This window comes from Ctenocephalides felis, unplaced genomic scaffold, assembly GCF_003426905.1.
Source record: "Ctenocephalides felis isolate EL2017-DRISC unplaced genomic scaffold, ASM342690v1 CF-g0.4_SCAFFOLD_00845, whole genome shotgun sequence".
Lineage (NCBI taxonomy): Eukaryota > Metazoa > Arthropoda > Insecta > Siphonaptera > Pulicidae > Ctenocephalides > Ctenocephalides felis.
The window spans coordinates 64,590,386-64,616,520 of record NW_020536999.1 but is presented as its reverse complement, the minus strand read 5'-3'; the positions used below and the strand labels follow the sequence as shown (position 1 = coordinate 64,616,520).

The window sequence follows — 26,135 nt, the reverse complement described above, 5'->3', positions numbered from 1 at the left end:
TAACTTTTACATGTATATTAGAAAAACAAATAATATATATCAATCTTGCTTGATATTAAAATATAAAATAATCCACTCTTGTTATACATGGAAAAGAATTATAAAAATAATCATTTCTGGCCAGGATTAATCATTCAGGGACAATTTTTACCATATCTTGTACTTCTATTAGAGACCACAGGATCTGCGCTGCTAGTACTACTAGCTGGAGGTAGTTGATGTGAAGCTGGCTGAGCTGCAGAAGGCTCTTTATCCTTTTTTGGTGGAGCATCCTCTTCAGAATCACTTATTGTCAGATCCACAATTGTTTCGTTTGTTTTTTTCTCAGCAGTAGTAGAAGGAGCACTTGGTTGTACTGTAGTCGTAGTACTAGTGGGTTCATCACCTTTAAAATCCTCCACTGATATGATTTCTATAAATTTGAAAAGACATTAAAAATCAGATAACAATTAAATAATTGAAATTTAATTTTCATATTATCAATACAGGATATTTGACAAACTCACCCACATCATCACAAATTATTTCTACACTAGTTTTCGAAGTTTTCTTTTGCACTACTGGTTCTTTTTTTTCTATACTCCATGATCCATCTTTCAATAATATAACTTCATTAACATTAGCCGATATAAATGTTGGAGATTGTATAAGTTCTTGAAAATAGCTAATGAATTTATATTTATATATTAGTTTATAATAATATTTATACTGTCAATTCATTATTGAACTACAAAACATCTCACCCATCTATCATTAAATTATCATATAAAGCAGGCCTGTCGCAAACTGGACAAATCCACGTTGCTTTTTTCTCATTCATTTGCAAAAATAAACTTGCATCGAAACACTGAAGATGATCACAAGTTGATGGACGACACGGAGTTACCATACGAATTTTTCCAACAGGACAAGTTAAAGATGCATTCAAAACTGTAGTCATTATATCATCACTGTCATCATTTAATTTTTGTTTAACTATAACAAAAAAAATTAGCAATAAATTATTTATCAGTTTAATTACAATTAATTTTCTTTCCACAAATAAAATAATTGAAAGCATTTTTTCTAGAACTACATGCAATATATTCCAGAATTGTTTTGTTCAATTAGTAAAATAACAAATTAATCATTTATAATAAGTTATTTAGATAGTAGCAAATGAAATACTCTCAATAATAGATACTAACTCAGATCTCGAGTAAACTCCGGTGGCTTCAGGCCTTTTTCTTGCAATCTTTGTAGTAAATCACTTGAAGTCAATCTCTTTACTAGATTTATAGTTATCGAATAAGGCTTATTATAATCAGGTACCCAAGACACATTTACAACATTTGCAACATAGGGATTAAGTTTCACCAAATTTGAAACATTAACTGGTCTAGATGGCCTTTTAGCTTCAACATTAGGTCTGTTTGTTGGAATAGGACTCTAGAATAAATATCTGAATCAAATATCAACAAGAAGGAAGAAAAATATAAAACTATATTTTTATAATTATATTTATATAATTAATATATAAATATTTTACACTTACAGGAAGCTGGCACAGTTTGTTATTGATTTTCACTACGACATTTGGAGGAAAGTTATCATCTTGTTCACAACTTGGATCCAACAAACAAAACCTCATTTGAACCTGTGTTGGGTAATCTACTTTGCTAGGATTACTAGCATCTCTGCCTGATGCAATTTTAGTAGCTTGTTCAGCAGTTAATGTAAAGGAAAATGTACATTCCTGAATTCTTTGTGGAGTTTGCGGCACTAAACTTGAAGGTTTTAATAATTCAGCTTTTATATCATAAAATGGCAAGCGTTTGAATCTAACATCTGCAGGAACATGGATTGAATTCGTAAAACTTCGATTTATATTTTGGTAGTACATTGCAGGGGGATAAACAGTTCCAGCAGTAGCCGCTCTTGCCTATAGGGTAAAAATAACTATATAGAATAAAGTTCTGAAATGTTTAGTATTTATAAGTAATTTTGTATGTAATTTATGTTTTTATTTAAACTTTAATTTTTCTTAGACCATTTTTAGCTAATTTAAACCATCTGGATGGTCAGTTTGCCCATTCGAAAGCATGTTATGTGTACTTATTGATAGTCATTGCTAATACTATCTAATCTAGTTGGAAACTGATTGCATTCAAATTAAACTCACATCTGCATATATAATAGAGATTCGTAGTACAGTAGAACCTCGTTTATCCGGACTTCAGTTATACGAATTTGCGATTATCCGGACTACCAATCGAGACAAAGTTATATGTATGTACATACCGACAATTCGAAGTTTTGCACCATTTACACTGCAGTTTAGTATATGTATGTACATACATAAGAAAATATTAATTTTTTAGTAAACATTGATTTTTGTTGGTATTTATGTATGTATTTGTTATTTTTAATAAATACACAACATTATTCTTCATACATTGGATTATCTGGATTTTCAATTATCCGAATGCCTATCAACAACAATAGGTCCGTTTAATCGAGGTTCTACCGAATTTTGATTATATATATATATATATATATATATATATATATATATATATATATATATATATAAACTGGAACTCACATTAACAGGCATTGGTACAACATCCCGACCGTACATCATTTGCTGATAATTGTTAGCCCTAATTTGTGCTGGTGCCTGCTGCACCATATTGTGAGATGCTGTAGGCATCATTGAAGAGTTATGCATCACACTCAAGTCTGCACTGGAAGTTGGAGGTAAATTAGATTGAACACCATTCAATGTATCAGTTGGCCTAAAATTGTAATAATAGTATATTATTATCAAATCACATCAATTTTAAGTGAGAATATGATAAACTCTACAAAAGATTTTAATTTCTTATTTTAATAATTATTTGTATATACATATATAGGCATAAATACATAATTTATGCCCAATTTTACATATATAAATACGTACTTATATATTCATATATTTACAAACAAGCACACACATTTAGGCTGACATATATACATATATTGCAAAATTTTCAAATGGCAATACTCAGCTGTATAATAATATCTTCATCAATGGCTTACTGTAATGCTTATTAATCAAAATTAACTATCTCTACTTCTGGTTATGATAAAGCAAATATAAATGATTTGTTTATATTCTCTTGGACATGCGATTACTTTGACAAATTCTAAGCAGTATAAACTGTTTGTCGTAATGTTCAAATAATTTAACCAAGTGTGATAACACTTAATCAGAACCACAGTTCAATCAAATAGTTTGTAACTCCAAATAACTGAAAACTGACATTGTTTTCATTTAATATTACCACAAATGCTTCCTAAACTCACAAATGGAATGTTTGAAGAAACGGAGTTACTAAAACTGTTTCAATTACTTTTGCAATTTGGTTAATATTCTGATGTTTTTCACAAATCTCTACAAGTTTTGTTCAAGATCTCATTTTGTTGACGCTTGTGTTTTGTATCTGCGGCAAGCTATGTTGTTTTCTATTGTTTAAACTTATGATGTCAAGAATGACGTTTTGCAAAGCTTTAGCAAGTTTTATATTCTTTGAAATTCTGCAATATTTAGGAGGTATTTTTAATGAAACAAAATAGGAAATGCTCATTATTCTTAATATTTCAATTTTCTGTTGCTTCCAATCAATGACTACTTCATGTTTGATATATGGTGTATAAACTGATTTATGGTCATATAAAATTCACCGCAGAGGCCAGTATAAGCTGGCATAACTCAAAAGCAAAAAACAGTCGTGACAATGACATATAAATAATAAATATACAAATATGACGTCTTAGTTTACAAAGTTATAATTCCAGTTCTCTTGATTATCTTGTATCATATTATTTTTGAGATATCAAATAAGAGATTGCGTTGGATTTAGGAAGTACACAAAATAGTCACTTCAAAATTGCTTTGTGAATTTTCTTAATTTTGAAAGTGTTGTCATTTCGCAAATTTACTTCCTTAGATAAAATTTAATAGCAAGGTCAATTCTGTGAGACAAAAACCCAATATAATATTCTACAATGCAACATTTGACTAGTTTCAATAGAAAATAACTGTCACAAAATATCGACATCGCGTTTTACGACTTCATGCTCAGAACTGTCACTTCGACTTTTGTATTCTTATACATTGGGAATAGGTTATGAATATCCAAATAATATTCAAGGAATCATTTTAGGGCAAATAAAGAAAATTATACATACAATAATCACATAAATTAGAACTCACCACAATATTCCATCAAAGTATCTTCTCATTGCAAGAAAGATAAATTTGGATAAACCTTATAAATCGTTATAGCTCATTAGTTCGAGAGCGAGAATTATGAACTACACTATTTCAAATAAGTAATTATGACAAAAATGTTAAACAACACACAGAAAATCACATGCGAAGAATTTATATCAATTCAATTACACTCACTCTCAATTTTGTGAAATCCGTAGGGTCGGCCATTTTGAACGCCTGAATTGAAAAAAGTTATCACTCCACCAACAGAATTATAAAAATATTTTTAATAAAATATTCATTAGCAAAGAATTCTTATTATTAAGAATTAATTACTAGAAATAATTTATCATTTAACTGTAAAGATATCAGAGCTAATAACAGAGCGCTGGCAATAGTTCGAATGACTTACTAACAGTTGCAAACTTTAATCATTCAAATTTCAAAGGTTCTCAAACTATAGCGTGATCAATTTAATGGAAACAAAAGATCAAAATGTGCCGACATCAATCAGTTGCGGACAAAAAATAAAAATCTTGAAATTCTATTATGAATAATAATTCTATTATTAGTCTTATAGATCATACTAAAATATTACGCACCTACGACAAGTTGTTTAATTTTAAAAATTCTTCAAAGTTTGCAAAAATTAGTATCATTTTTTCAGCATTTGTCAAAATTAGACCTTTGATCGATGTTTTCTGAAAAACGCCTGGACCGATTTCAGAAATTTAGAAGCCTGTTGATGTATCTCAATGAGGACTATCGTTTGTCAGTTTTGTGCGACGATCTGCCAAACCTTTTCTTTGCAATTTGGAAAAGAGTGTTAAACTTTTCATCCACATTTAAGCTCATACTACCGAATCGATTTTAAAAAATCAAAAACTGTTCGAAAGATTATTTGGAAATGATACTACATAGATAAAAGGAGAGTGATACTGATTAGTTGGTAGCATGTTGGTAGGTGAAAATCTACCGAGCCGTTTTCTTGTAATTAACTGTAGAAAAAAAAATAAGCCGATTTTTATAGAACTTTTGTTGGCGATATATATCATAGTCTTACATAACTTACTGAAATATTACGGTCTTACAAGTAGTTTAATTTTAAAAATTCATCAAAGTTTGAGAAAATGAGTGTTTTTTTTTTGACGTTTGTTAACTTCCCGTAGGGTAATTGTAATCGTCCAAAAATCGAAATTGAAAATTTTTGCATTTCTCGACGTTTTGAAAGTTTCTGACCATTTTGGCATACCTCAGAAAAAATTGATGTGTGTGTGTGTTTTATGTGTCCGCATTTTTTCGTTCACGTTTTCGGGCGCACGGATCAACCTATTTGAATGGTTCAAAAACATCCGATTCCTATTGATAGGGAGATGTGGTGATTAGTTTTTGGCAGAGGCAGGTCCAGCAGTTACGGAGATAAAGAGCAAAAAGTGCAGAAAATAGAAATCGAGTTTTTAGGAGAACGGAGCATCCGATTACAACAATCTAAAAACCATTCAATTAGTAATGATTGGGAGAAGTGGTTATTAGTTTTTGGCAAAAGCGGGCCCAGCCATTCCGAAGATACAGAGCTAAATGTGCAAAAAATTGCAATTTTTGAGAGAACTGAGCGTCTGATTTAAATGATTCTAAGAACTTTCTGCTTGTTTTAACAAAAAAATTGGTTTTGGAAAAAAAATTGTTTAAAAAAAATTTTTTTTTTCAAGAAAAATTTTTTTTTTGTATATCGTAAATATTTCAGATTTTATTTGTAATTCTGACTAAGTTCTAATATACTTTAAACGAATAATTTCAACTTTGCAATTCAGTTTATATAATTCTTATAAATATTAGACAATGTTATAATATTTATAATAATCTATTTGAAAACATTCAATATTCCTCGAACATTTCGTTACGGTACGGAAAGTTCCAGCAATTTGCCTTAAGGCACGATGCCATACACCCCACTAGTTATTGATTAAGGGGGGCGATACATGTAATCGCCTTAATTTTTACCATTTTTTGAGGACTTTTTAAACTGGGAAGGAATTACTGAATCTTTTTGAACTTTTTTAGGGTTATTTATTATATATTAAAATACACAAAAAAAAATTTTTTAATTTTTTTTTTAAATGGCTGCCGTAAAAATAAATCTGCCAAGACCCTCTCGGAAAACGCCATCAATTTGCGGGCGTTCTCACTTTTCGTACGGTGATTTGAAATCAAAAAAATTAGTTTGTACGTGTTCATAAAACATATATCTTCTAGTTAAACCAAAAAAAACTTAAAAAAGTCACAAAATCGTAAATTGGCACACCTCATATCGGGATCTTTACACATATCGGGAAGTTCATGTAACATAACTTGCCTCAAGGAAAAATATCAATACCATTTAGTCAATATTAATTTCGTATACAAGAAATGCTTACTTGTTGATTAATTTTGAAAGGGTAGAAAATCTGTTACTGGTGATTGAATGTCCTTGGTCAAAACAGGATCAGGATGCTGGCAGCAATATTTTGCCTATAGTTAATGAGTGACATTAAATTTTTTTGTACAATTTCTTATTGAATTTGCTACAACCGACACCGAGCATCCGTTGTGTTGGAATTGCAATTGATGCATTTTGTGTTTTCATTATTCCCGGATGTAAATATTGATTGAAATCAATCTTGGAATTCAGTCCTCGATCAAAGTAAGATTCAAGCGTTTTGTGCAGCTCTTATTAACTTCCTGTAAGGTTATTGTAATCGCCTAAAAATCGAAACCGAAAATTTTCACATTTCTTCACGTTTTGAAAGTTTTTGAACAATTCTTGCGAGAGATGTGCTGATTAGTTTTTGGCAAAGGCAGGTCCAGCCGTTTCGTAGATACGAAGCAAAGAGTGCAGAAAATAGAAATCGTGTTTTTAAGAGAACGGAGCATTCGATTTGGATGATCCAAAAAACATTCAACTCGTAATGACAAGGAAAAATGGTGATTAGTTTTTGGGCAGGTCTAGCCGTTTTGGAGATACCTACTCCACTAATAGAAAAATGGCAATTTTTGAGAGAACTAAGCATCCGATTTGGATGATTCAAAAAACAATCTGCTTGTGTTGACGAAACGATTGATTTTGGAAAAAAAACATTTTTTTTTATCTCTAAAAAATTTTTTTTTTTTGATATCGAAAATAATTCGAATTTTAATTTTTTATTCTAACTAAAGTTCCGTGTTTCGTGCGGTATTTCATAAATAGGTACTTAAATAATTGCCTATAAAAGTTTATTGAAGATTGTTTGCGGAATCAAAAACAATAAATTTTATAGAAGCTTTTTAAGTGTTTTATAATTTTTAAGTCATAAATTTATTGAACAAAACTAACAACGAAGTATCGATTAGGAAAACGAATATATAAGGCTTTCTATGCACTCACAATAGTAAGCATAGATCGAGGATTTTCATTATAATATTAATATTAATATATATATATATACTAGCATACCCAGCCTTGCGTTGCAACGGCCCTTGTTAAAATCCACCTGATTGAAATTTGAATCCGTTTGACAACCAAATTTCAAACCTTTTGTTATAAAAAAATCATATCAGTCCAAATATAAATAAAATCCGGATTGAAATTTGAATATGATGGATCAATCCTATTGATTAGTGTTTTTTTAAAACTTAAATAATAAATAAACTGAAATAATTAAACATTTAAATAAATGAGTTTTAGGCAAATATCAAAATTACAAAATGTATAATGAATAACCAAGCGATTTTTATAAATTTGTTATATCTTATTTGGTATTACGTCCTATTTACCTTTAGCTAACATTTTAACATGTTCTACGATGCTTTATTTAGAAATGGTTTCGCATACTATTGGTCACATACTATTGGAAACTTGCTATAAGCCTTTAATATTTTCTTTGAAAATTTTCCATAAATTAATGATTAGACAGTCATCGATTTCAATGCATTTTTTTTAAATTTGTGTTTACTTACAAAACATAATATAAATTTCCGACTATAAATTCATATTCATACTATCCCTGAAACTAACATAGATAAAGTTCTGAGGAATTCGAGTTCAAATCTATGTTTGATTTTTGGCACTTAGAAATTTAATATAATATGATATGATATAATATTTAGTTTTCAATCATGATTTATATTAATTTTTTTAATGTTTACCTGAATGAACAACTTAAGCAAATTAAATCTTAATCATAAATCAATTTATCCATAAATTTTGCGGAATATTAACAAACGGCATTTTCGGCATTTGTTTCAAATTCGTAACCGCCCAAATTTATTTAAATTTGATAAATTTTATTATTCTGTATCTTAAATATGATTTGTAATATAAGTTGGAATAATTAATGTATTTGTTCTTATTTGAATTCGTTAAAAATATTAATTCTTTTGACCTGTCAAAATTTTGTTTAAATTTATAAACATTATATATATTTTTATTATTTTGAATATAGCATTTTACCTAATTTGGATATAACTGTTGGATATATTACAATGTATCTGTTCCTTTTTCAATAAGTATTAATTAATATATTTTTAGAATTGTCATTTTTTTTTCAGAAATCATAAATTGTTTTTTCTCGAAGTTTCCATAAATATTGACATTTGTCATTTTAGTGTTTTGTTTTTTTCAGTAAATTTCTGTCAAAATTTATGGAAATTTATAAAAAAATATGAAACTAAATAAATATTTCCTTCTTGGTCAATATTTAATATAATATGATATAATATATTTTTCAATAATGTTTTGTATCTACAATATTGCCTATAACAAAACTTGGAATAATTAATGTATTTGTTTCTTATTGAAGTCGTTAAAAATTCAATTTTTCTGAACTGTCAAAATTTTGTTTATTATTAATATTAAATTTAATATGTCGTTTTTTTATTGTGATCTATAATGTTTTGAGGAAGTTTTGGTATTCGAATTAATTTCGTAAGCAAATCAAAATATAATTATAAATCTATTTATCTAATAATTTGTATAAATATTGTCAAATGTCAATTCATGTTTTTTTAATGTCAACTTTTATTCAAATTTTTAAACATTGATTTTTAATTAGATTTAAAAATATAAACAGTGATTTTGAATATAGCATTTCATCAAATTTAGATTTAAATGTTGGATATTTCTATATATGTACATGTTTTTGAATTTTATTTTTTGAAATGTCAAATTTTTCTTTCAAAAATTATATATCGAAATTGCCTTAAATTTTGACATTTGTCATTTTAGTGTTTTGTTTTTTTTTTTTGGTCATTTTCTGTCAAAATTTTTAGAAATTTATAAAAATTATATATTTATATTTTAAATTTACTTTTCAAAATTTTCTATAACCTGAGTTGGATATATATGCACGCGATGAGACAATAAAATTTAAAATCGGTTCAGTAGTTTGGGCGTCCATCGCGAACCAACATCGTGACACGAGATTTATATATATATATATAGATATATATATATATATATATATATATATATATATATATATATATATAGTTAGAGTTGTCCACTAACATTTTTTTAAATCTCACTCAATTCGCCACATAATAATATAATTTAAAAATGATCGGATTTTGCTTCGTAATTCAAAATAAATTAGTGAAACGCGCGGTGATAATATATCAAAATCTTGAAACATTTCAAGAGAATCAGTTTCAGATTAGATTGGCTCTTGCAAAGATTATTAATATGACCCAGGAACATTTTTTATGTGACGATGCTTTGTAGGGTCAACTCTTCATATATATTTTTATTTACCAACTATTCATAGTTATTTTTAAACTAAACATTTTATTTATCACAATAGCTCATAGGATACTTTGTATTCTAATTGCTGTTAATAAAGAAATAAATAAAAATAAAATAAATAAAAAAACAGTTTATACTGGAAATATGTTTTATGGCAAAACAACGTTTGCTGGGTCAGCTAGTATATATACACGATTGGTTCTGAACTAGGATTAATAGATTATACATGGATCATACTAGAATGAACAAACTAACAGTCACTGCCAAGGTCTTACAATTAGGCAATTAGTGTTATGTCATGTATTCAGTTATAAAGAGCACGTTGTGCGAGCCGGAATAGAATCGTGTTATCAAATTTTTTTTTTTAATCAGATTTATGCTGTTTTATCAGAATGACTAGAAATATAGATATTTCAGTTTTTGGTGTTTAGCTTGGCAATTCAAGACCAATATATTTGTGTCACAAAATGAATAAACATTTATTGGAAAAATATTGAAGTCTATTTTGTTATGTGCTTTGATGTTCAAACAGTATTGTGCTTGAGTGTTCAGTACAGAGTATTTTTAGTGTTTACAATATTTTACTGAAAGATTTTAATTTTGATTGGTAAGAGAAGAGTTTTATTCAAATAACATATATAAGAGGATGGCAGATATTTTTAGATCATTATTTTTTTTAAATATTTTATTTTGTGGTTTATGTATATCATTTACTAGGAAATATGTTCAGCATGCTGAACTGCAGATATAAATTAATCTAGTGGGGCGCATGACATCGTTCCTTAAGGCAAATTGCTAGAACTTCCCGTACCAATTTTTTTTTAAAGATTAACATTTTTGAAAAAAATTTACTCTGAAAAATTTTTGATAAAAATTTACTTTTTTTTGAAAAAAAAAGACTTTTTGAAGAAAAGTGTATTTTGAAATATTTTGGAAATTCTGAACTTTTTTTCAAAGCAATCGTACTGCGGCTCTTTTTGCCCCATATCTTCGGAACGGCTAGACCTGCCTTCGCCAAAAACTAATCAGCACGTCTCCTTATCAATACAAATCGAATGATTTTGAATTATTCAAATCGCTTCATCCGTGTTCCCGAAATCGTCGACGAAAATTTGTATCTGAATACACATACATACACACACATACATCCATTTTATCTAGGGTATGTCAAAATATTCAGAAACCTCTGAAACGTAAAGACATAAAAATTTTCATTTTCAATTTTTTGCGATTACTATTTAACTTTTTATTTTTTTCATTTTTGAATGGAAATTTTATTTTCATTATGAAACAATACATAAAAAATAGGAAATAATGTACAGTAGGCCCTCGCTTTACACGGCACTCTGGGTACACGGTTCCCATACTACACGGAGCTAAAAATCCGACATCCCTCCGACTACACGGACTTCTTATTACACGGTATTTGGTCAACAGCCCATAAGTTCGTTGTGCAAAAGGGTATTGTTGTAAATTTTGTTATCGACTTTTATCTTTTAGACATGCCTGATTGTATAATAGCCGCCTAAGAACACGTTTGAGCTGATTACTGCGTCGCGCCAATTTTTGAATAAGGTGTCAATTTCGTCACGTCATTTACGTCATTTCGTCCGTATTTCTCCTACTTCAAGTTGTATTTCTTGGTCTCCATACAACGCGATAAAAATGGTGCGATTTGTACCAACTCTGAGTCTCTCATAACACGGTTCCCATACTGCACTATGTAAGGTTCCATAGAACGCACTACGAATTAGCCTGAATTGTATGTTAAATACGAGTTTCTTATAGCACGGTTCCTATACTGCACGGTACGCACTTGCCGCGTAAAGCGAGGGTTTACTGTATACAGAAAAAAAATTTCAAAGAATTTAGAAGAAGTTAGTTAAGTTAAAAAAAGTTAAACATAAAAAAAGAATATTATCAATACTGAAATATTGAAATATTTCATTTTTTATTTTTATCTCATTGCTTAAAGACGTTGATTTTTGTTTAAAATTAAAAATAAAAATAAAATAATTGTTAATACTGTAACAATAAAATTTTTGTTTTCAATTTTCACCTCATTTGTGAAGATGTTGATTTTTTGAATAAATTCAAACATAAAAATAAAATATTATTAATACTGTAATATTCAAATATTTTATTTTTAATTTTTCTTATTTTTGAAGACGTTGATTGCCGTGGGATTAACCGGTAAACTGCATTTCACGTAAATGTCATTGTTATTAGTGTTACTATAATAGTGAGGAAATGATGTATCATAAAATTAACAGAATTGAATTTGTAAATAGAATTATCAATATAACTATTGTTACAGTAATCAATAGTTAATAAGTACAAACGATAATAATTACTACATGAAAATGTACGTATTAATCTTTTATACTGAAAACAAAAGATGAATCGATCATAATATTTTCATAGGCTTCCGAATAATTATTTGCAATTCTTATTAGCAACTTTGATTTTTTTTACCACAAAATAGCATTACATTTGTTTAAATTCATGATGACAAATGCGTTTCACATATTTTTTGGATTTTGGTCATTTATCAAACAACTAAATAAAATAAATATAACAACTAGATAAAATTAATCAAAAGTATCTATATTTTTTATGAATAAGCACATATTTTTCAGATTTTTCAGAAAAAGCCGCCCTATCACTGAAATTTGCCGCCCCATCATTAATCAACTGAAGTTTGTTTTCAAAAAGGCACGAATAATTTGATTTTTTTTTAATTACTAATTTTTTTTTCAATTTTTTATAATTTGAAAATAGTTCTGAATTTTCATAAAAACTATATAAATTTATTCCCGAAAATAAAAAAAATCAAATGTTATATTTATATTATCGTGGAAATAAATTAATTAATCTATTTTGATAGTTACATTTATCACTTACATGATAGTTTTCACTTACATTTGCAAAATTATATTACACGAAGTTTTAATTTGATGCATAATATATATAGATACAAAAATATTATAAAAAAGTATTACTTAATTATATTTCATTTTCCAAATTTTGCCGCCCTAGGAATAAGCCCCTATTTTAAATCCACCACAGTATACATATATATATATATATATATATATATATATATATATATATATATATATATATATATATATATATATTGATTGTTTCTTTTCCGAACAGTAAATCCAATAATAAAAAACAATTTGTTTTGGTGTTCGGAAAAGAAACAATCAATATATTGAAAAAATCCAGGACTTTTCTATTGAATATATATATATATATATATATATATATATATATATATATACATTATGTTTAAAATTTATCTAAATCAATGCGTTTCCTGAAGTCCTAGCTATCCTAGCTTTCAGTCAGTGAAATTAAAAAAAAAGCAAACTAAGCAAAAATATATGTTGTTAGAAGTACATATATTTTTTCCAAAATATTCTTTTTAAATATTTTATTCAGAATTGTTGTAATTCCACTGAATGAAAACTAGGACTATAGCCGAAACGTGTTTATTTTAAAATGATTATTAAATAATTCATGTATTCATATAGGTTTATATATATATATATATATATATATATACAAATCCAATGCAAACTATTGTGAATTAATGACAATTGACTGGTAATTGGAGGATAATACGTAATTGGTTAGATCAGAATTCAATGAAACAAAGAATATTTGTTATATAACCCTACTACTAGCCCAACTTTATATAATTTTTACAATGACAGAAACATTTCGTGACTGCTCATTCATAGTGTTTAAATAACAATGTTAATCTATTTCTGTTCCTTGTCAAGTCATCGAAATTAAGTACTAATATTTGTTAGTACTTCCTATATTTTGCTTCTTCAAATAATAGACAATTTTATTGTATCTCAATTTTTTCTAAGCATGATTATTGTTACAAGGTTGGATTGGTTGATAGAAAATTGTAACAACTTCTTATTTTATTTTGCAGTTGATCATACAATCGCGTTGGAGTATCCATTCTCATTAGGCTTTTGGATAAAAAATCAGAATGTACTATTTTTCGATAAAATTTCTTTTAATCTTGTCAACAATACTGTTTGCACAATGTGTATCAAGCCTAAATATTTTGGGTCTTTTTCCACATCCTGGAAAAAGTCACCATGATGTATTTTCTGCCCTGCTGGAAGGACTTGCGGACAAGGGTCATAACGTTACTGTTTTAAGTCACTTTCCACTGGAAAATCGAAGAAAGAACTATAAAGATATCAGCTTAAAAGGGACTATGCCGTTGTGGGTCAACTTTATTGATTTAAACGTGAGTAACCAACTTAATATAAATATACTTTAAAACTTAAAATGGAATATCAGAGAACTTTTTTTGTGTGTAAAATATTAATAATAGATTCAAGGAAACCAATGAAAATTTGTTAAGTATACTGTTTGATAAGTAAAAAATGTGAAATTGAACTTTGGCAGTTTATTGAAACAAGTGTGAGTCCTATAAAGGTGAATATTTTCAATTCCAGATATTCGGTTGGCGTTCCCTACTAAATCCGCTCGTTGAATTTTACATGTTGACCAAAAATTCATTTGAAGCATGTGAAACTGTATTGAAAAGCGATCAATTAAAATCCATATTTGACCAATCTGAAAAATATGATGTCATATTTACTGAAACCTTCACGTCTGATTGCACCTTGGGAATTGCATATCAATTTAAAGCCCCTGTTATAGGGCTAAGTTCTAGCTACGCTATGCCTTGGGTAAGGGATATTAACAAATTATAAATTATTGAATGATTAATAATAAATAAATTGACTATTTTTGAACAATATTTATTGATTGATTTTGTAAAGATCATGAAATTTGTTACCTGGTAAAAAGTAATTAAGAAAATATTTTGGTAATTGTTTTGATTTTGATTTGGACAAATATCAATTGAAACTTATGCCATTTATTTTATATATTTATCTTCTTATATCATTATCATATTTATCCTGAATTTATAGGTGATGGGAAGATTTGCAAATCCCGAAATAACATCATACGTGCCAATGATGTTTACTGGAAATTCTCATCAAATGACATTCTGGCAAAGAACGAAAAACTTCGTCGCATCAGTATTATTCAAGACGCTCTATAGGTGCGTGTATTTATTTTTTATTTTCATTGGAAACGATATTTAAAAAGAATTCTATCAAACAGGTTTCGAGTAGATTGGCCCACTGACAAGCTATTGAGAGAAAGATTTGGACAAGATATGCCTTCAGTAATAGATTTGAAAAAGAATACAAGTCTACTGATGATCAACACACATTATGCTTTAAGCGGTGTGCGACCAAATGTACCAGCCATAGTTGAAATTGGAGGTATCCACGTTAAAAAACCAAAGAAATTATCGAAGGTATTTGAATTGATTCATAATTCTTATAAATATCGAATAAAATGTTGTTGAATAAAGTTTAGCATACATTGATAATTGGAATGGCACTTGAAAACTACAAATGATTGATCACTTTTTTCCAAATCAACTTTTACCAAAAAAAATCGATTTATCAAAATATAAGGATCTTAGTAACTAGCTTAGTAAATGAATGATTAATGATAGCATAACAAATTAATCTAAGAAGCTTTTTTTAAAATTCTTATTTAAATCATCAGAATTTATTTAGGATCTGGATGATTTTATATCCGGTGCAGAACACGGCGTGGTGTATGTCAGCTGGGGTTCTATGATCAGAGCTTCAACTTTGCCAGATGAGAAAAGAAAAGCGTTGTTAAAAGCTTTTGGAAAACTTAAACAAAGAGTACTTTGGAAATGGGAAAATGAAACATTGCCTGAAAAAACAGACAACTTGATGATTAGGAACTGGATGCCTCAAAACGATATCCTAGGTAAGCAAAGTAATTGTATTTAATGCAGAAAATAGGAGAAGATTAATTATGAAACATTAGTCTTTGGTATGAATGAAAAAAAAACATAACTTATTATCAATTAACTTTAAGTTAGCACGATAACATAACAATTTATGCCTACACATAAATAAAACACAAGATTTGATTAACAGTAATATTGATAAAATATGTCAATGAACATCAAAAAATGCATATATCATTTATGATCTGACCACTTACTGTAACAATAACAATATGTACTATTACAATTCATATTTATAGCAACGTAAGAAAGCCTAGATTTTTTTTTAACTTTCCGAAGGAAAAATTTAAGCTTTCGCCAAAAAATCCGATTTGCTAATTTTATGTTTTCTTGACGTTTCAAGCCATTCTGAATTGAATGAGACTAAATTTGGAAAAAGTATATGTGAGCCGATTTTCAAAAAATTAAAAGCAATTCGAAGTAACTTGACAAAGACTAAAGTTTGTTAGTTTTGCCAAGCCTTTTATTTGTGTATAGCAGAAAATTGAAACAATTTTCGCCCACGTTTTAGACCACAATCCTGAATCAATTTTAAAAATTCAAAAACTTTCGAGATCAAGTTAGAAGTTCGAGTTTCGAAGTTGGTTGGGAATGATACTGATTAGTTTTTGGTAAAGATTGTACATTTGGAACTGTCTTCTAGTAATTAGCTGTTGAAAAATTTGTTTTCGACGATTTTAATGAAACTTTTTTTGGCGGTGGGTACTATGGCCATAGAACATACTTAAATATTACAGCCGTACGACAAGTCGTTTATTCGAAAATTCATCTAAGTTTAAAAAAATGACCAGAATTTTTTTTGACGTTTGTTAACATTAAGCCTTTCATGGATGTTTTCTCCGAAACTGCAGCAATTTCAAGAATTTGAAAACGATTTACGGAATCGTGCCAGTATTTTCTTGTAGCAGATGCTTATTATTTCACCCAATAATTTATTAAGTTTCTTTTTCGACGTTTTTAATGAAATTTAACATATAACAGTAAAGTTCTACAAAACTTGGTTGAATTATATAAGTTCATTTTTAAAATTTGAATTAAAAGGCGCTTTTAGGACATACAAAATACAAGCACGTGTTTGTGCACCATAATTAATCTAATTACAGATATTGTAAATATGTTTGAGAGATATCAAATAAAAATCGCAATGTTCACAAGAGAAAGCAATGTTTACAAAAGAGAGCAAAAACTTTATTTTCGAAAAAAAAAAACAGTTGAAATCTAAATATTTGATCTAAATATCTAAATCTCAATTTCGGTTGATTGGTCAATATCGCGTATTACAACTATCGGGAAGCTTTCGCAACTTGCCATAAGGAAATACCAAAGGATCAATACTTAGGAAATATTCTGAAAAATATTCCATTGAATCGATTGAAAATATGATGTACAATAAATGAATGTTGATATGACTTTTATCTTCAGTCGCCAAAAATATTCGATTGTAATCGCAATACGCTATTAATAACAGGAAAAGCAAAGAATTCCAAACAATATCAAAATGTAATCAAATAAATTGTTTATCCTTGCCTAACGATATGCTTGTTTAATATTTCTTGTTTCTGTTCTCTAATTGGATTGAATATCAGATAACATTGATTTCAGTTGCTGCTTATATTAAGTTTCTGTAACATATCGTATTTCATGATTTCACAAAAGAATTTTTTGTATTATATTTCACAAATGCGCTTTGTTTTCATCTTGTTTAATCTTTGATCTTATTTCATATTTTGACCTCGTTTTATTATGTTTATTTTAATAATGTGTTCAAATATGTTCATAATTTATATGATTCGAACAAAGAATAATAAAAAAGAATTTGACTTCAATATGTTAAATACTTTTAAATATTGAAATAAAAATAAAGATTGAAATGAAACTGAAATGCATGACATACCTTAAGGCAAATTGTTGGAACTTTCCGTACCGTAATTAAGCAACAAAATAATTAAAAATTATAAATTAGGCGAAGATCGTATTGGACACTTATTTGTTTACATTAAATGTAAACATATATGTATATGAATAAATCATAGGCCTTACCTCATCACATTTCTAAGAACTATATATTCTTAACATAACATGTTTTTATTTTGAAAATTTTTAAAACTATTTTTGGTGAAATCTCGAAAAGTAAATTTTTTTTCAAAACTGTTGATTTTTTTATTTTTTTGCAAATTGGTACGGACCCCTAAATAAAAGTTCAATTTTCTGAATAAAATACAAATTTTAAAATCGCTTATTGTTTGATGTAAATAAGTTAGCTTACATAATTTTAAAAGAGTGTTTTTGGTTTCGATAATTTAAAAAGCATTTCACTTGTACTGATGGAATGAAGAACTGATTAAATTTTTGGGAAGAAATGTATATATTATAGGAACCACCGATGACACGAAAATACTAATATCTTAAGGATACAATGTAATAGCATGAGTAATTACATGTAATAGCATTACAACTACGTAGTTTGTATTTTGACCGTAATGTAGTAGTTTATAATATTATTTATAATTATTACAAATGGGTGGATACCCCGAACAATATATGTATCGCCCCATATATATATATATATATATATATATATATATATATATATATATATATATATATATATATATATTAGGTTGTCAAATATCTCCCTTACGCTTTTTTGCTCTTGGTTTAATACAAAAAGGCGGAAGGGAGATATTTGACAACCTGTTATATATATATGGGGCAATACACCAAAGAATAAAAAGCAAAGGTTTATAAATTAATCTTTAATTCCAAACGTTTCGACATTCAACTTAATGTCATCATCAGTGGATATTAACGTTAGTAAATTACATCTAAAGATGTGTACACGATTCTAGAATTAGCAGTAATATTTATACAACTAACTTGTCAACATTTTTTTGTATTAAATATAAAAAGAAAAATGATAATTTTATTTGACAAAAATGTGAGTAAAGTTAGGTAATTTCTGCCATGACTTCTGTACTTTGCACTTCCCGAGCGATTCTAAGCTTTTATTCTTTGATACCCATAAGAACTTACTCATATATATCTTAACATCAAAAATAACTACTAAATCATATATATGTATATATATATATATATATATATATATATATATATACCAATATTTTTAACTTCCCGTAGGGCAAGTTATAGTAATCGCAAAAAAATCGAAAATGAAAATTTTTATATATCTTTACGTTTCAGAGGTTTCTGAACATTTTGGCATACCTTAGCAAAAATGGATGTATGTGTGTGTGTGTGTGTGTGTGTGTGTGTGTATGTGTGTGTGTATGTGTGTGTGTATGTGTGTGTGTATGTATGTACGTGTGTGTATGTATGTGCGGATACAAATTTTCGTCGACGATTTCGGGAACACCGATCAACCGATCTGAATAATTCAAAAAACATTCGATTCGTATTGATAAGGAGACGTGCTGATTAGTTTTTGGCGAAGGCAGGTCTAGCCGTTCCGAAGATACGGGGCAAAAAGTGCCGAAAACGGTAACTCAGTTTTTAAGAGAACGGAGCGTCCGATTTGAAAAATTCAAAAAATATTTTACTTGTATTGACAAGATGTAGATTTGATCAAATTTTTATGAAGGCAGGTCTAGCGGTTTCGGAGATCTAATAAAAAAAGTAAAAAAAAAATGCCATTCGGCGGTTAAAAATGATCATTAGACATATGCACATCAAATTATCAGATATTTTATAGAGATTTTAACAATAAGTATAATTTTTTTTTACATTTCTATGGGTTCCGTACCGATGCTTATGCGTTAGACGGCGGCGCGGCACTTGCGCTGTGACATTTCGTCTCTATGCAGTTCAAGCAGTGCGATTGCTTTGAAAAAAAGTTCAGAATTTCCGAAATATGTCAAAATGAAGAAAACATTTTTTTTCAAAAAATTTTATTGTTTTAAAAAAAAAATTTTTTCTCAAAAAAAATTTTTTTTTTCAAGTAAAAATTTTTTTTTTTTAAAAAAAGTAATTTTTTGTCAAATTTATAGTTTCTCAAAAATCTATTTTTTTCGAAGTAAATTTTTTTCAAAAATGTTATTCGTTTTTTGAAAAAATAATAATTTTTGGTACGGGAAGTTCCAGCAATTTGCCTTAAGGCACGATGCCCTAATTGCCTTAAGACAGAATTCCACTTACAGCTAGTTAATTGTTAAAATTACGCGCCATTGTTTAAATTACGACTTACTTGAGAGCTTGAGCTGTATTTTCTACTACGATTTTTGCTGCGCGCCTGTAGTCGCGGCGGCGTCTTGCGATTCTTGAGCTACGGCCGATGTCACTTTTTTTTCCGTGGCATTCAGCTGAAATAATAACTTCAACGTGAAAATATTAGAACAAACAAATGCTATTATATTATAACACATTGAACTAAGTAATTACAAAGTAATTTTTAATAGAGGTTGAATAAAAAAATAAGAAAAAATAAGGATATTGCGTGGAGTCCATCTGCGCGGAAGTAGTTACAGTTATTATTATTATATTTTTTATTTTTTCATTTTTGTGGGAAGATAGCTTTATATTTATAACGATTGCAATTGGATGGATTAGGAGAACTAAAGTAAGATACAAAAAAGTTTATGATCATTTAAAATGAAATGGTGCTACCAATTACTTATTCGAAGTTGCCATTATTGTTCCCTAATACTGTTAAATTATCTTTAAAATCTGGGTTAAACTTTCTGGGAAGACGTCTTCAAATCTATAATAATTGCAATTTGATGGATTAGGATAACTAAGTAAGATACAAAAAAATTACGATCATTAAAAAGGATCGGGAGATACCAATTTTCTATATATAAATTGTTTGGACTTAAATTCAAATGCTAATTAGCATTATATATATATTAATCTTTACTGTTTATGTTAAATTATCTTTAACCTTCTGGGCAGATATCTCCAAATTAATAACAATTGCAATTGGATGGATTATGATAACAAAATTGGGCCAATTCTGCTGTAAAATAGACCAATGTTATAGCAACGCAATGTTACGCTGCATTTTTCACAGAAAACGGTACTAAAAACTATCAAGAAGCTAAGTATTTGCTGTTCAGTCAGGTGTTTTATATATAAAACCTAGCCTAGAAAGCGTACAACGTAAAAAAGAATGTTGTCATAAGTATAAGTGCATCTTTCTGATGTGTGATAATAACACATGCAAGAATTACTTCTACGCCTCATCGCACACAAATACCTAGTATTTTGACGGATTTTAGTAACATTTTATATGAAAAAAGCAGCCTTGTGTAATGTTTCCATAACATTAGTCTATTTTACGGCAGAATTGGCCCATGAGATACAAAAGATTTAACGATTATTAAAATAATATATATATTATTGATATTGATACCCCTATAGGGTATTACCAATTTTCCATATAGACCAAATAACTTATAAGAAGTTAGCAATATTAATCTCTACTGTGAAATTATCTTTCAAATGATGAACATATTAGGGGGCGTCCATTTCACGTGAGGTTTTTAGGGGAAGGGGGGGTTTGACAAAAAATCACGAAGTATCACGTGGGGGAGGGAGGCCTATAGTAAGATGTCAATTGTATTTAATTTTTAACTGATTTAAAAAAAATCAAACATTTTCATAAAAAAATAAAAAATTTCACAGTTTTATCGCGTAACTAAAAATACACGTAATGTTTGTTGGGTGAGCGGGGGTAATTTTGAATATCACCATGTATAAACATAGGGAGTGGGAGGTTCCAAAAATCCTTAAAAACTCGCTCACGTGATTAATGGACGCCCTTTACTGTAAATATAAACAATATACTAAAACAATAACAACAAACAAATCAATACTACTAAAATCCGTAAATCCATGTAATAATACTTACATGTGCATCTATTTTAAGTATAAGTAATATAAATTTTTATATACTTGATCAAACACTAATATTTATACAGCAAGAATAAATTTACTGTACTATTTTCACTAATATGAGTATAATTTATACTACAAGAAGGAATAACAAGTGAATATCACTGTGATTACAACATTGTGATTGTCACATAAATGGCTAACCAAAAACTAACCTATATCTATATAAATAAATTTTACTGGATCTTAGTTACCTTAAAACTCGAGAACTGGTGAATCGATTTAGACAATTTTAGTCTTGAAATACTCCTCGTAGTTCAGAGATGGTTAGAAAATATTTAAATATGGCATTAACAATTTATATTTAAATAAAACATTTATTGAAATGGGGAAGCACAGTTTATGGAAATCGGCGCGGTGACCTGTCAATCTGTCAAAATCATTTATAGGTTAGGTTAGGTTAGGTTAGGCTATTGGGTAATAATTATTATTATTAGTGAACAAAACCATTATTAAACGAGTTGCCAGTGTTATTATAAGCTGTGGTGTATATATTTAAATATTTTAATTTGAATTGTGTTTTTACTTTCGAAATATTAACATCTGTAAAAATTTCAACATAAAAATTCAGTTTTGGCTTTGTATAATTTTTTAATTATATTTGATAAGATGTTTTAGAGAAATGTTGGGAAAATTTGAGTTTATTTATATATATATTCTCTATTTTATTCATTAAATATCCAGTTAAGGACATTTAATAAATTTGGGGAATTATACTGTATACAAAATGGGCATGTTGGAAAAACAACTCAATAGTTGTTTTCCCATTCTTTTCTTATAATCTTAACTATTTACTTATAAATTATTTCTTATAATTAATGACTAAGTTATTTCAATCTTTATCAGGAAAATTGATGGCTTAAATCCAGTGGCGCTTTTTTTTTAACCTTTATCGATAGTTCTCTGTTATTAAGGAGTTTGCTAGTGAATTTGGGTGACTGATGAGCTTGTTTCTATATTTATGTGCTGTTTTTGGTAATACATCTTTTATGGTAGGTTTGTGTCGAGATCTATTTTGGTGCTCCTAAGGCATTTTTCAAAAATTTATTCTGAAATTTCTGTATTATTTTTATATTAGTTTTATATATAAGTATATGATTGAAACAATAAGAAAAACATTCTTTATTAATTATAGTCCTCGACACTTGATGTATTTCACTATTCAATAGATCAAACCAGGACAAAACTCTAATAAACTTGACACTGATATTAGTTATAGAAAAAAATATATTTAAAGACTTTACTTTTTATATTTAAATACATACATACATACACAATACAGTCATGCAAAAATCCATACATACACATATATGTAAACTAATACACATTAGTAACACTAACAAGTTCTATTTATTCTATTTTAATCATATTAATAAAGATATTTTGCGGGGAATTAAAAAAGATTAGGTACAAGCATTGTTCGTTGACTACCATAGCCACTTTGTTCTTCGGACTGTTCAATACATAACTTTTTATTGTTTCCGTAGTCTACACAATATGATTTGATCTCAGTCCTTGTCTCGAGCATAGATTTTTTCAAGTATCTCAGGTTATACCAGGAGAGTTGAAAAAAAAGCTGAAAAAATTTGATGTTTTGTAAAAGTGTTGGGGTAATTTAAGTGTTACATAATATACCAATTATTATTTATAGACCTATATGGTTTTAATTACTTGAACTTTTTATTGCTTTTTTTTGTTAAATTTTATTTTCCCGAATATTTGTTAGTTTTTGTAGAAATTATATAAATATTTCAGAAAATATTTTACTAATTCAATATTTTGCAGGTAAATAATTATTTTATGTATGAATAAATTTCATATCAAAGCTTTAAAATTATAATTATTATCAATTTTTAGCTCACCCCAACGTACGTCTATTCATGTCTCACAGTGGACTGTTAGGAACAACAGAAGCAGCACACCATGGGGTTCCGATGATTGCTACCCCAATCTATGGGGACCAGTTTATAAATGCAGCGGCCATCGAGTCACGTGGCATGGGCCGAATTTTGAACTACGAAGATCTTAATGAAGAACACATTACTCAAACATTGAATGAAGTTCTGAAACCCAGGTAAGAAATTATATTCGCAAAATACCATGATCACATTATGAGTACTTCATTATGCTTCCGGGCAAACATTCTTTAGCCATAAAAATATTTCTAGAAAATAATTAATTGATTCTGACACAAATTAAATCAATAGTTTACCCACTGCAATGCAGGCCACATATATATGTTCCTGAGACATATTAATGAAACAGATTTAATTGAAATTTCACTTTCACGGCGCTTGATATCAATAAAAAATAATTTCAATCATAGTTAACAGACTGTTACATTTGCAGTTATTTACAAAACGCTAAGCGAGTTTCTGCCAATTTCTTAAACCGACCTCAATCACCAATCGACTTGGCCGCTTGGTGGACAGAACGTGTAGCTGAGGTAGGCATCGAAAGTCCACCTCTTTGGAGATCAGAAGCTGTTGATATGTGCTGCATCCAATATTATATGTTGGACGTGTATGCATGTTTATTGGTAATATTTTTATTTTTTATGAGAATAAGTGGCAAAATTTTGTCAAAATTTAGAAGAGATAAACAAATTAAGGTTAAATTGCAATAATAAATTAGAGAAATTCTGTATTAGGTAAGGCAGAATTTTACCATTAGATAATGTAGATAATTTTTTATGATCAATTTTTATATAATATTGTTTCTTAGTGTTATCCACACAGTATACGATGTAAATTTACTTATATACTCAATTTACTTGTTTTAATCAAACAAATAATACAAACATGGAACTTTACATTCTATAAAATTATTGTTATTTTTAAATTAACGTTTATGGTACTTCAAGATTAGCAATTCTGGAGAATTTAAGGATTCAAAGAAATACTGAAACTTAATGAATATTTTTCGCAAAATTTTGTTAATTTACTTCACATAGTTATAGTATGCGATTCTGAGCATTTTGGCATAAACCAGAAATTGGGATTTTATTAATTAGAAAGAGTTAAAGAACTCAAGTTTCGAAAACTACTGACATGAGTAAGAATAATGATAATATGTTTAGTTACATAAGTAACTTAAGTTACTAAATGTAAACAACAGTAGTTTACCAGTAAATTTATTTTCTTTTTCTTGAACTGCCAATAAGCCTACAAGTTTGTCTATTTCACGCAAATAGTTTTAAATTTATTTAGTGCTGAAAATTTTGAAAATCAAGCAATTTTATTGTAGAATGATTACCATTGCAATTTTACACAGCAGTGTCAGTTTAGGGTATTTTCAATTGAAATCTTATTTTGGTTTAGTATATTTTACTGATATTGCTACTCCATGATACCGAGTTGTTTGGAGAAATTGAGTATCTTCCGATCATAAAGTACAATGCTTTCTGCAATGAAATATGTCTGATTAATATATTAAAAGTATTAATGAACGATGATTGATAATTTTTAAATTCATAACATTGTTTTATTGTTTAAATTTAATTTATTAAAATATATAAGTTTACATTTTTCTTCTTATTCAACAAAAAAAAACTAAGATTGTTGAAGATCAGTTTTATAATTCATATATCAAAAAGGTTTTGTGGTATATGTATAATTTTAGTTTTGGCATGTATTTGGTCACAGATTTTCTTTGTGAGCACCAATAATATATTTGGTAGCTGGGCATCTTTATTGCATTAAAATGAACTTGGTGCTTTTACAATTTTTGTTTGGTCTCTCGACAAATACATAAAAATTATTGATTTTTGTGTACCAATTTTTCACCAGTCCTTTTAAGCAAAATGACGTAGATTCTTGATTTGGTATCTTACTTTTATGTTCTTTATTAGATATATAAACAGTCCATGCAAAATTTGATCCTGTTTATCAACAATTCAATTAAATTGTATATTCAAAATTTAAATGTGAAAGAACTTCTGTAAAACCGACAATTATATATCCCAAATAATATCAACTGATAGATTATATGATTGCCAAGATTTTTTTTTAAATATTTTTTTTTGCCCAATTTGCCTTTTCTTAAGTTGTTATTAGAATAATTTCCACTTCGGTATTAAAATGAGAGTTCAAATTTGCAGAGAAGACGAAGGATTATCTGAAAAAAATTATCTGGCTAATTTTGTATATTAAAAATTTATTTATAATCTTAACTACTGATGTGTATAAGAATTAAAAGAAACACTATGCACTGCAGTAACTTCCTGAAGCACTAATTTAGAATTTAGTAAAAAATTCGCTATTTTCTACTAATAAAATGAGATACTAGTAAACTGAATCGAAATCATTTTGGTATCGATAGATTTGCAA

The 26,135-nt window shown here is 28.1% G+C and overlaps 2 protein-coding genes across 2 annotated transcripts; one reads left to right on the top strand and one right to left on the bottom strand.

Moving 5' to 3' along the window:
- Positions 1-329: 329 nt before the first annotated feature.
- On the bottom strand, positions 330-23,689 carry LOC113387303 (E3 SUMO-protein ligase PIAS1-like; the record flags this gene model as incomplete). The annotated part of the gene is made up of 8 exons (XM_026624842.1): positions 23,680-23,689; positions 20,102-20,216; positions 2,585-2,777; positions 1,535-1,921; positions 1,188-1,428; positions 744-975; positions 507-664; positions 330-412 (listed from the first exon to the last, which is right to left on the bottom strand). Coding segments are annotated over exons 1-8 (1,419 nt in total), but the record flags the coding sequence as incomplete, so codon positions are not given.
- On the top strand, positions 21,990-24,712 carry LOC113387287 (UDP-glucuronosyltransferase 1-6-like). The gene is made up of 4 exons (XM_026624841.1): positions 21,990-22,073; positions 23,665-23,881; positions 24,157-24,346; positions 24,671-24,712. The coding sequence occupies exons 2-4, from the start codon at positions 23,688-23,690 to the stop codon at positions 24,710-24,712; spliced, it is 426 nt and encodes a 141-aa protein (XP_026480626.1). The 5' UTR covers positions 21,990-22,073; positions 23,665-23,687.
- The last annotated feature ends 1,423 nt before the right edge of the window (positions 24,713-26,135 follow it).